The sequence below is a fragment of the Bufo bufo genome, chromosome 3 (genome assembly GCF_905171765.1).
Source record: "Bufo bufo chromosome 3, aBufBuf1.1, whole genome shotgun sequence".
Lineage (NCBI taxonomy): Eukaryota > Metazoa > Chordata > Amphibia > Anura > Bufonidae > Bufo > Bufo bufo.
Window position 1 is genome coordinate 217,258,055 of NC_053391.1, and position 12,165 is coordinate 217,270,219.

The window sequence follows — 12,165 nt, forward strand, 5'->3', positions numbered from 1 at the left end:
GATTTAGGAGTAATTATTTCAGAAGACTTAAAGGTGGGAAGACAATGTAATAGAGCAGCACGAAATGCCAGCAGAATGCTTGGATGTATAGGGAGAGGTATAAGCAGTAGAAAGAGTGAAGTGCTTATGCCGCTGTACAGAACACTGGTGAGACCTCACTTGGAGTATTGTGCGCAGTACTGGAGGCCATATCTCCAGAAGGATATAGATACTCTAGAGAGAGTTCAGAGAAGAGCTACTAAACTAGTACATGGATTGCAGGATAAAACTTACCAGGAAAGGTTAAAGGACCTTAATATGTATAGCTTGGAAAAAAGAAGAGACAGAGGGGATATGATAGAAACTTTTAAATACATAAAGGGAATCAACTCGGTAAAGGAAGAGAGCATATTTAAAAGAAGAAAAACTACCACAAGAGGACACAGTTTTAAATTAGAGGGGCAAAGGTTTAAAAGTAATATAAGGAAGTATTACTTTACTGAGAGAGTAGTGGATGCATGGAATAGCCTTCCTGCAGAAGTGGTAGCTGCAAATACAGTGAAGGGGTTTAAGCATGCATGGGATAGGCATAAGGCCATCCTTCATATAAGATAGGGCCGGGGGCTATCCATAGTATTCAGTATATTGGGCAGACTAGATGGGCCAAATGGTTCTTATCTGCCGACACATTCTATGTTTCTATGATCGGTGGGGGTCCGACACCTGGCACCCCCACTAATCAGCTGTTTGAAGAACTGCAGCTGCAGTGAGTGCCATTGAGATCTTGTTCATTGGTCACTTGCCTATTTGCAGATCAATCCCATTCAAGTGAATGAACTTGAGATACAATAGCAAGCACAGTCACTATACAATGTACACCGCTGTTCTTTGTAAGCTGTGAGGAGGCTGCAGTGCACACCAGTGCACTGCAGCCTCTTCAAGTATCTAATCCACATGGATGCCAGGTGTCGGACCACCAGTTATCAAATATTATGAGGATAGGCCAGTATTGAACTACTGGAAAACCCCATTATAACTGTTTTGACAATGAGAAAAAATATATCATAGTTGATTAAAAAAAGGCACTTGAAAGAGAACCTGATACTAGGCAAACATACATACATTGCAGGTATACTTAAGACATGAACTGGTTAACTGCTAGTTAATGGTCATAAGCCAGTGTTTATAAAACAAACAACTCATTAAGGCAATTCATAGAACCTAAGAAATAAGAACTTTTGGTTCCCATCAGTTGAAGTGCATCTCAAATCAAACATTTCTTCTTAAGGAACCGGTATATGCTGGATCCATGTCCTTATCTCCGGGTAAAAACTCCAGTCTAAATTGGCCTGGTCTGCCGCTGAATGAGACATAGTCATGCTGGGATTCATCTTCCTCTAAAACTGTCATATTGGGATTATAAATCCGGGGTGCATCATATAGTCCTCCAGAGATCACAAGAGTATCATCAGGTGGAGAATATCCCTCTGAAGAAACAGAGCAATAGAAAAATAAGTAAATCATCTCTGACGTTTGGTTTATAAGAACACTTATGTTATATACTATGGGGCACATTTATTAAGACTGGCATATTAGACCTGGCGTGAGCGGGGCGAAGTCACAGATAGCTTCACAATTAACCATTGCGCCGCTATCTGCGCCTGAAATATGCCTAATTTAGGTGTATTTCGGCATAGTAAATGACCCCCTATTTACATATAGATTATCCTTGACTAAGCAGTTGACAGGTGGCAATCACAACCATAGTCCTGGCAGTCACATAACAAATAAGAATTAGAAATCAGTGAAATGACAACTATGGGTACAATATCAGCAGAAGCTATCTCATAAAATAAATACATTTTATAATGTATTCATTTTATACGCTTTAAAGGGTTTCTACCACCACATTTTCACCTATTTAGCTGTCAGACACTAGCGATCTGCTAGTGTCTGCTCTACCTAACCATGCTATTGTAATCCCTTTCTGTGCAGCGGTTACCCTAAAAAACTTTGTTTTATTGGTATGCTAATGAGCCTTGGTATGCTATGGGGGCGTCTTTTCAGCACCTAGAGGCTCCGTCCACTCACAATTTCTGCCGCCCAGCGCGCTCCAGCCCGCCCCTCTACTCTAGATTGACAGCCCACTCATGCCTGCGCCATGTGCTTCTGTATTCGGCGCAGGCGCAGTGACTGTTGGACTGCTCCCTGCGCCGTAATCGGCGCAGGTGCAGTGAAGATGCCGGCGCAGGGAGACAGTCACTGCGCCTGCGCTGAATACAGAAGCGCAGGCGCGAGAATACGGCCGAGATCCAGAGAAGTAGTCTATCAATCTAGAGGAGAGGGGCAGGCTGAAGCGCACTGGGCGGCAGAAATGGTGTGTGGATGGAGCCTCTAGGTGCTGAAAAGACGCCCCCATAGCACCTAGAGGCTCATTTGCATACCAATAAAACTACTTTTTTAGGGTAACTGCTGCACAGAAAGGGATTACAATAGCATGGTTAGGTACAGCAGACACTAGCAGATCGCTAGTGTCTGACAGCTAAGGCTACTTTCACACTTGCGTTCGGGGTTCCGCTTGTGAGCTCCGTTTGAAGGCTCTCACAAGCGGCCCCGAACGCATCCGTCCAGCCCCAATGCATTCTGAGTGGATGCGGATCCGATCAGAATGCATCAGTCTGGCTCCGCTTGGCCTCCGTTCCGCTCAGCAGGCGGACACCCGAACGCAGCTTGCAGCGTTCTGGTGTCCGCCTGGCCGTGCGGAGGCAAACGGATCCGTCCAGACTTACAATGTAAGTCAATGGGGACGGATCCGTTTGAAGTTGACACAATATGGTGCAATTTTCAAACAGATCCGTCCCCATTGACTTTCAATGCAAAGTCTGGACGGATCCGTCTGACTAACTTTCACACTTAGATTTTTTTCTGAACTATAATGCAGACGGATCTGTTCTGAACGGATCCCAACGTTTGCATTATAGGAGCGGATCCATCTGTGCAGACACCAGACGGATCCGCTCTGAACGCAAGTGTGAAAGTATCCTAAATAGGTGAAAATGTGGTGGTGGAAACCCTTTAATGAGTCACAACAAAAAGGAGTGCAAAACACACCATCAATGAATAATAAAATATAATGTTTATTAATAACAATGGTAAAAAATATTGTCCACAATGCAAATTTGTGAACAAGCAGGGACAAAAACACAGTATGGTTTTCTGCTTGAAATCATCAAGCAGTTCTTCAAAGAAGACAAGCAAGTGTGTGACTCCCACTAACTGTCTTGTACCAGTTTTCGTCCCTCTGTTAGCACACTGTGTAAGCAGAGACTGCGTATGTTTTGTAAATTTCTACTTTCTAAACAACAATCATTAATTCAGGGAGTATGACTTTAACCACTTCCCGCCACGCTAACGCCGAAAGGCGTCATTTCTGCGGCGCTCCCAGGTCACACTAACGCCAATAGGCGTCATCTCGCGTGAGCCGAGATTTCCTGTGAACGCGCGCACACAGGCGCGCGCGCTCACAGGAACGGAAGGTAAGAGAGTTGATCTCCAGCCTGCCAGCGGCGATCGTTCGCTGGCAGGCTGGAGATGTGTTTTTTTTAACCCCTAACAGGTATATTAGACGCTGTTTTGATAACAGCGTCTAATATACCTGCTACCTGGTCCTCTGGTGGTCCCCTTTGTTTGGATCGACCACCAGAGGACACAGGTAGCTCAGTAAAGTAGCACCAAGCACCACTACACTACACTACACCCCCCCCCCCCGTCACTTATTAACCCCTTATTAGCCCCTGATCACCCCATATAGACTCCCTGATTACCCCCCTGTCATTGATTACCCCCCTGTCATTGATTACCCCCCTGTAAAGCTCCATTCAGACGTCCGCATGATTTTTACGGATCCACTGATAGATGGATCGGATCCGCAAAACGCATCCGGACGTCTGAATGAAGCCTTACAGGGGCGTGATCAATGACTGTGGTGATCACCCCATATAGACTCCCTGATCACCCCCCTGTCATTGATTACACCCCTGTCATTGATCACCCCCCTGTAAAGCTCCATTCAGACGTCCGCATGATTTTTACGGATGCACTGATAGATGGATCCGATCCGCAAAACGCATCCGGACGTCTGAATGAAGCCTTACAGGGGCATGATCAATGACTGTGGTGATCACCCCATATAGACTCCCTGATCACCCCCCTGTAAAGCTCCATTCAGATGTCCGCATGATTTTTACGGATGCACTGATAGATGGATCCGATCCGCAAAACGCATCCGGACGTCTGAATGAAGCCTTACAGGGGCATGATCAATGACTGTGGTGATCACCCCATATAGACTCCCTGATCACCCCCCTGTAAAGCTCCATTCAGATGTCCGCATGATTTTTACGGATGCACTGATAGATGGATCGGATCCGCAAAACGCATCCGGACGTCTGAATGAAGCCTTACAGGGGCATGATCAATGACTGTGGTGATTACCCCCCTGTAAAGCTCCATTCAGATGTCCGCATGATTTTTACGGATGCACTGATAGATGGATCGGATCCGCAAAACGCATCCGGACGTCTGAATGAAGCCTTACAGGGGCGTGATCAATGACTGTGGTGATCACCCCATATAGACTCCCTGATCACCCCCCTGTCATTGATTACCCCCCTGTCATTGATTACCCCCCTGTAAAGCTCCATTCAGACGTCCGCATGATTTTTACGGATCCACTGATAGATGGATCGGATCCGCAAAACGCATCCGGACGTCTGAATGAAGCCTTACAGGGGCATGATCAATGACTGTGGTGATCACACCATATAGACTCCCTGATCACCCCCCTGTCATTGATTACCCCCCTGTAACGCTCCACTCAGATGTCCGCATGATTTTTACGGATGCACTGATAGATGGATCGGATCCGCAAAACGCATCCGGACGTCTGAATGAAGCCTTACAGGGGCGTGATCAATGACTGTGGTGATCACCCCATATAGACTCCCTGATCACCCCCCTGTCATTGATTACCCCCCTGTCATTGATTACCCCCCTGTAAAGCTCCATTCAGACGTCCGCATGATTTTTACGGATCCACTGATAGATGGATCGGATCCGCAAAACGCATCCGGACGTCTGAATGAAGCCTTACAGGGGCATGATCAATGACTGTGGTGATCACACCATATAGACTCCCTGATCACCCCCCTGTCATTGATTACCCCCCTGTAAAGCTCCATTCAGATGTCCGCATGATTTTTACGGATGCACTGATAGATGGATCGGATCCGCAAAACGCATCCGGACGTCTGAATGAAGCCTTACAGGGGCGTGATCAATGACTGTGGTTATCACCCCATATAGACTCCCTGATCACCCCCCTGTCATTGATCACCCCCCCTGTCATTGATCACCCCCCTGTCATTGATCACCCCCCTGTCATTGATCACCCCCCTGTAAGGCTCCATTCAGACATTTTTTTGGCCCAAGTTAGCGGAATTATTATTATTTTTTTCTTACAAAGTCTCATATTCCACTAACTTGTGTCAAAAAATAAAATCTCACATGAACTCACCATACCCCTCACGGAAACCAAATGCGTAAAATTTTTTAGATATTTATATTCCAGACTTCTTCTCACGCTTTAGGGCCCCTAGAATGCCAGGGCAGTATAAATACCCCACATGTGACCCCATTTCGGAAAGAAGACACCCCCAGGTATTCCGTGAGGGGCATATTGAGTCCATGAAAGATTGAAATTTTTGTCCCAAGTTAGCGGAACGGGAGACTTTGTGAGAAAAAAATTAAAAATATCAATTTCCGCTAACTTGTGCCAAAAAAAAAAAAATTCTATGAACTCGCCATGCCCCTCATTGAATACCTTGGGGTGTCTTCTTTCCAAAATGGGGTCACATGTGGGGTATTTATACTGCCCTGGCATTCTAGGGGCCCCAAAGCGTGAGAAGAAGTCTGGTATCCAAATGTCTAAAAATGCCCTCCTAAAAGGAATTTGGGCACCTTTGCGCATCTAGGCTGCAAAAAAGTGTCACACATCTGGTATCGCCGTACTCAGGAGAAGGTGGGGAATGTGTTTTGGGGTGTCATTTTACATATACCCATGCTGGGTGAGAGAAATATCTTGGTCAAATGCCAACTTTGTATAAAAAAATGGGAAAAGTTGTCTTTTGCCAAGATATTTCTCTCACCCAGCATGGGTATATGTAAAATGACACCCCAAAACACATTCCCCAACTTCTCCTGAATACGGCGATACCACATGTGTGACACTTTTTTGCAGCCTAGGTGGGCAAAGGGGCCCACATTCCAAAGAGCACCTTTAGGATTTCACAGGTCATTTACCTACTTACCACACATTAGGGCCCCTGGAAAATGCCAGGGCAGTATAACTACCCAACAAGTGACCCCATTTTGGAAAGAAGACACCCCAAGGTATTCCGTGAGGGGCATGGCGAGTTCCTAGAATTTTTTATTTTTTGTCACAAGTTAGTGGAAAATTTTTATTTTTTTTTTTTCATACAAAGTCTCATATTCCACTAACTTGTGACAAAAAATAAAAACTTCCATGAACTCACTATGCCCATCAGCGAATACCTTGGGGTCTCTTCTTTCCAAAATGGGGTCACTTGTGGGGTAGTTATACTGCCCTGGCATTCTAGGGGCCCAAATGTGTGGTAAGGAGTTTGAAATCAAATTCTGTAAAAAATGACCTGTGAAATCCGAAAGGTGCTCTTTGGAATATGGGCCCCTTTGCCCACCTAGGCTGCAAAAACGTGTCACACATCTGGTATCCCCGTACTCAGGAGAAGGTGGGGAATGTGTTTTGGGGTGTCATTTTACATATACCCATGCTGGGTGAGAGAAATATCTTGGCAAAAGACAACTTTTCCCATTTTTTGTTTATACAAAGTTGGCATTTGACCAAGATATTTATCTCACCCAGCATGGGTATATGTAAAAAGACACCCCAAAACACATTCCTCAACTTCTCCTGAATACAGAGATACCAGATGTGTGACACGTTTTTGCAGCCTAGGTGGGCAAAGGGGCCCATATTCCAAAGAGCACCTTTCGGATTTCACTGGTCATTTTTTGCAGAATTTGATTTCAAACTCCTTACCACACATTCGGGCCCCTAGAATGCCAGGGCAGTATAACTACCCCACAAGTGACCCCATTTTGGAAAGAAGAGACCCCAAGGTATTCGCTGATGGGCATAGTGAGTTCATGGAAGTTTTTATTTTTTGTCACAAGTTAGTGGAATATGAGACTTTGTATGAAAAAAAAAAAAAAAAAAAAAATCATCATTTTCCACTAACTTGTGACAAAAAATCAAAAATTCTAGGAACTTGCCATGCCCCTCACGGAATACCTTGGGGTGTCTTCTTTCCAAAATGGGGTCACTTGTGGGGTAGTTATACTGCCCTGGCATTCTAGGGGCCCGAATGTGTGGTAAGGAGTTTGAAATCAAATTCTGTAACAAATGACCTGTGAAATCCGAAAGGTGCTCTTTGGAATATGGGCCCCTTTGCCCACCTAGGCTGCAAAAAAGTGTCACACATCTGGTATTGCCGTACTCAGGAGAAGGTGGGGAATGTGTTTTGGGGTGTCATTTTACATATACCCATGCTGGGTGAGAGAAATATCTTGGCAAAAGACAACTTTTCCCATTTTTTTATACAAAGTTGGCATTTGACCAAGATATTTATCCCACCCAGCATGGGTATATGTAAAAAGACACCCCAAAACACATTCCTCAACTTCTCCTGAATACAGAGATACCAGATGTGTGACACTTTTTTGCAGCCTAGGTGGGCAAAGGGGCCCATATTCCAAAGAGCACCTTTCGGATTTCACAGGTTATTTTTTACAGAATTTGATTTCAAACTCCTTACCACACATTTGGGCCCCTAGAATGCCAGGGCAGTATAACTACCCCACAAGTGACCCCATTTTGGAAAGAAGAGACCCCAAGGTATTTCGTGATGGGCATAGTGAGTTCATAGAAGTTTTTATTTTTTGTCACAAGTTAGTGGAATATGAGACTTTGTAAGAAAAAAAAAAAAAATAAATAAAATCATCATTTTCCGCTAACTTGTGACAAAAAATAAAAAGTTCTATGAACTCACTATGCCCATCAGCGAATACCTTAGGGTGTGTACTTTCCGAAATGGGGTCATTTGTGGGGTGTTTGTACTGTCTGGCCATTGTAGAACCTCAGGAAACATGACAGGTGCTCAGAAAGTCAGAGCTGCTTCAAAAAGCGGAAATTCACATTTTTGTACCATAGTTTGTAAACGCTATAACTTTTACCCAAACCATTTTTTTTTTACCCAAACATTTTTTTTTTATCAAAGACATGTAGAACTATAAATTTAGAGCAAAATTTCTATATGGATCTCGTTTTTTTTGCAAAATTTTACAACTGAAAGTGAAAAATGTCATTTTTTTGCAAAAAAATCATTAAATTTCGATTAATAACAAAAAAAGTAAAAATGTCAGCAGCAATGAAATACCACCAAATGAAAGCTCTATTAGTGAGAAGAAAAGGAGGTAAAATTCATTTGGGTGGTAAGTTGCATGACCGAGCAATAAACGGTGAAAGTAGTGTAGTGCCGATTTGTAAAAAAGGGCCTGGTCTTTAGGGGGGTATAAACCTGTGGTCCTTAAGTGGTTAAAGAAAGAAGATAACATATAGTAAATCTCTCGCCCTGCCATTGTTTTATAAGTAAAGGCCTAATTACGCTGCCCGATATTCAGGCAGGAAGTGTGTCTATAGATGATACACACATCCATCATCATCTATTACACAGGCCGATGCAAAGTGAATGTGGGAGGAACAATTGCTACCAAAGTCGTTCTTCCCTGATTCAGTTTTATTGATTATTGGCAGCATGTCCCTGATTACACAGGGTGATGTGCTGCTGATAACTATGTATCTATCATCCTAAATAAAGATGCCAAACAGCCAACAAATTAGCTTTTGCTTGTTCTTTGATCTATTGGCTGCATGATTATAAAGGCCACTTATCAGGGATGAGCGTTCATATGAATGCTTGTTTACAATAATTGGCCCAAATATTCAGTCGAAGGCTACTTTCACACTAGCATTTTGGCTTTCTGTTTGTGAGATCAGTCATGTGCTCTCACAAGTGGTCCAAAACGTATCAGTTTGGCCCTAATGCATTCTGATTGGAAAAGGATCCGCTCAGAATGCATCAGTTTGCCTCCGATCAGTCTCCATTCCGCTCTGGAGGCGGACACCAAAATGCTGCCTGCAGTGTTTTGCTGTCCGCTTGACGAAACTGAGCCAAACGGATCCATCCTGGCACACAATGTAAGTTAATGGGGACGGATTCGTTTTCTCTGATACAATCTGGCACAATAGAAAACGGATCCGGCTCCCATTGACTTTCAATGGTGTTCAAGACGGATCCGTCATGGCTATAGAAGACATACTACAACCGGATCCGTTCATGACGGATACATGCGGTTGTATTATTGTAACGGAAGCGTTTTTGCAGATCCATGACGGATCCTCAGAAAACGCTAGTGTGAAAGTAGCCTAAGAGTTAAAAATGGATATACTGTCAGTTTTTCATGGTCAATTTAAAGCCATTTAAAACAGCCATTAAAAACTGATGAATTTCACTGGCTTTTGAATGCTTTTACTTATCCAAGCCATTCTGAAATTGTTTTCTTGCAATACATTGTACTTCATGATAGTGGAAAATTTTAGTCAATATAATTTACTTTTATTTATTTAAAAAATCCCAAATTTACAGAAAATTTTGAAAAATTCACAATTTCCTAAATTTTTATTTCTCTGCTTTTAAGGCAGATAGTGATAACTCATAAAAGAGGTATTACTTTACATTTCCCATATGTCCACTTTTATGATTGCATAATTTTGTAAATATCATTACATTTTTTAGGATTTTATAAGGCTTAGAATTTTAGAAGCAAATTTTAACATTTTTAAGAAAATTTCTGAAACTCACTTCTTTAACCTCTTAAGGACACATGACGTACCGGTACGTCATGATGTCCTGGTACTTAAGGACACATGACGTACCGGTACGTCATGAATGGTTCCGATCACTGCCGCTCGGCCGGCGGTGATCGGAACCCGGTGCCTGCTCAAATCATCGAGCAGGCACCTGGGGCAAATGCGTCGGGGGGTCCTGTGACCCCCCCATGTCGGCGATCGCAGAAAACCGCAGGTCAATTCAGACCTGCGGTTTTCTGCATTTCCGGGATATTCGGGTCTCTGAAGACCCGATAACCCGGAACAGGATGGTGATGGTGGTGTGATTTCACTCCACCAATCACCATCCAGCGATCCTGAGTGGTGATGGTGACATCACCACTCAGGATCGCTTTCTGATTGGTCTGTGGGTGGTCCGGCGGCAAATTCAAAAGATGCAGGCGCTCCTCTCCTCCTCCTTTTGTGTTCTGGAGCCGGAGGAGAGAGGAGCTGCCTGCACGTGTGTCTGCCAGCACCCCCAGGACCCGATCTGTGCCCCCAGGACCCGATCTGTGCCCCAGCACCCCCCATCAGGTACATAGGGACAGCACAGGGAAAGTTTAGTTTAGGCAGGGAAAAAAAAGGGAAAGTTAGTTTGTGAACTTTTATTGCATCACCCTAAGTTAGGGTGTCTGGGGTCCCCAGCACAGCTGTGTGACCCTAGACCCCCCAGGGGTGCTGCCACTTCCCCCCCCACACCTTTTTTGGGGTGCATTTTTTCTTTTTTTTTTTGGTGTACGCTGACTGTGGCCGGCACTTAGTGTCCGGCCGCTGTTAGCGCATCGCACACCTCACCGCTGATCAACTTCGGACGGTTGATCAGCGGTTTTGAATTTTTTTTTTCACATTTTTTGCCCTTTTTTTAGTTAGTTGTTTTTTTTTTTTTCTGTTAGTTTTAGGGTTAAGTCCGCGAACACCCGTGCCCCCACACACACGCACACAAAATAAAGAGTTACACACACGCACATATACACGCAGACACACACTCCCCTATGGCCCGCCGGACGTTCTCGGCCGAGGAGGCATACGCCCAGCTTGCCTCTGACTCCGAGAGTCCCAGTGAGGATGAGGATGACCCCACATTCCTGTTGTCATCCGCGTCCTCCTCATCATCTAGCGATGATGATGAGCCCCCAAGGCGGCGGAGACGCCGCCAGGCGGAGCAAGGGGACCGCCATGTTAGGGACCCTGTGGCCCAGCCTGGTACGAGCAGCTCTGGGGCTCGTACTGGTTTCCCGGCCCACCAGTTAAATCCACCGGAGCCCCCTGCCGGTGAACTTGTCTGGTGTAGCCCAGAGCGATACGAGCCTGTGATTCCTAAATTTTGTAGGCCAATCAGGAATCCAGATTTCCACAGTGGGCTACACTGAATATGACTTTTTTTGTCATTTTTTCAGTGACCCACTGGTAAATCTGATGGTGGAGCAGACGAATCTGTACGCCCAACAGTTCGTCGCTCAACACCCGGGCTCCTTTTTGGCCAGGCCCGGTGGCTGGACGCCGGTCAGTGCAGCCGAAATGAGGAAATTTTGGGGCCTCATGCTGCATATGGGCCTGGTCAAGAAACCCAGTGTCAGGCTGTACTGGAGTGGGGACGTCCTATACCAGACCCCACTTTACAGTACAGCCATGACACGCTCCCGGTTTGAGGCCATCCGGAAATGTCTGCATTATTCCGATAATGCAGCATGTCCACCCCGAGGTGATCCTGCCCATGACCGTCTGTATAAGATACGGCCGGTCATCGATCACTTTGGGGCCAAATTCATGGAGGCCTATGTACCTGGAAGGGAGGTCGCAGTTGATGAGTCTCTCATTGCGTTCAAGGGGAGACTCATTTTCCGCCAGTATGTGCCCTCCAAGCGGGCGAGGTATGGCGTAAAGCTATACAAAATTTGTGAGAGTACCTCAGGGTACACTTACAAATTTCGTATATACGAGGGGCGAGATTCCCGGATTCAACCACCAGAATGTCCCCCCACTCTGGGTGTTACCGGGAAACTTGTGTGGGACCTTATGTACCCACTGCTGGATAAGGGTTACCACCTGTACGTGGATAACTTTTATACCAGTATCCCCTTGTTCCAGTCCCTTGCCGCCAGATCCACGTTCGCTTGTGGGACCGTGCGGAAAAATCAACG

The 12,165-nt window shown here is 45.1% G+C and overlaps 1 protein-coding gene across 2 annotated transcripts in view; it reads right to left on the reverse strand.

The window, feature by feature from the left end:
- Window positions 1-687: 687 nt before the first annotated feature.
- LOC120995001 overlaps window positions 688-12,165 on the reverse strand; it is a 103,660-nt gene continuing 92,182 nt past the window's right edge. For both annotated transcript variants that reach the window (XM_040423944.1, XM_040423946.1), the window contains exon 4: window positions 688-1,466. In XM_040423944.1, the coding sequence (XP_040279878.1) occupies window positions 1,249-1,466 (218 nt within the window). In that variant the 3' untranslated portion in view covers window positions 688-1,248. The remainder of the gene's footprint in view (window positions 1,467-12,165) is intronic.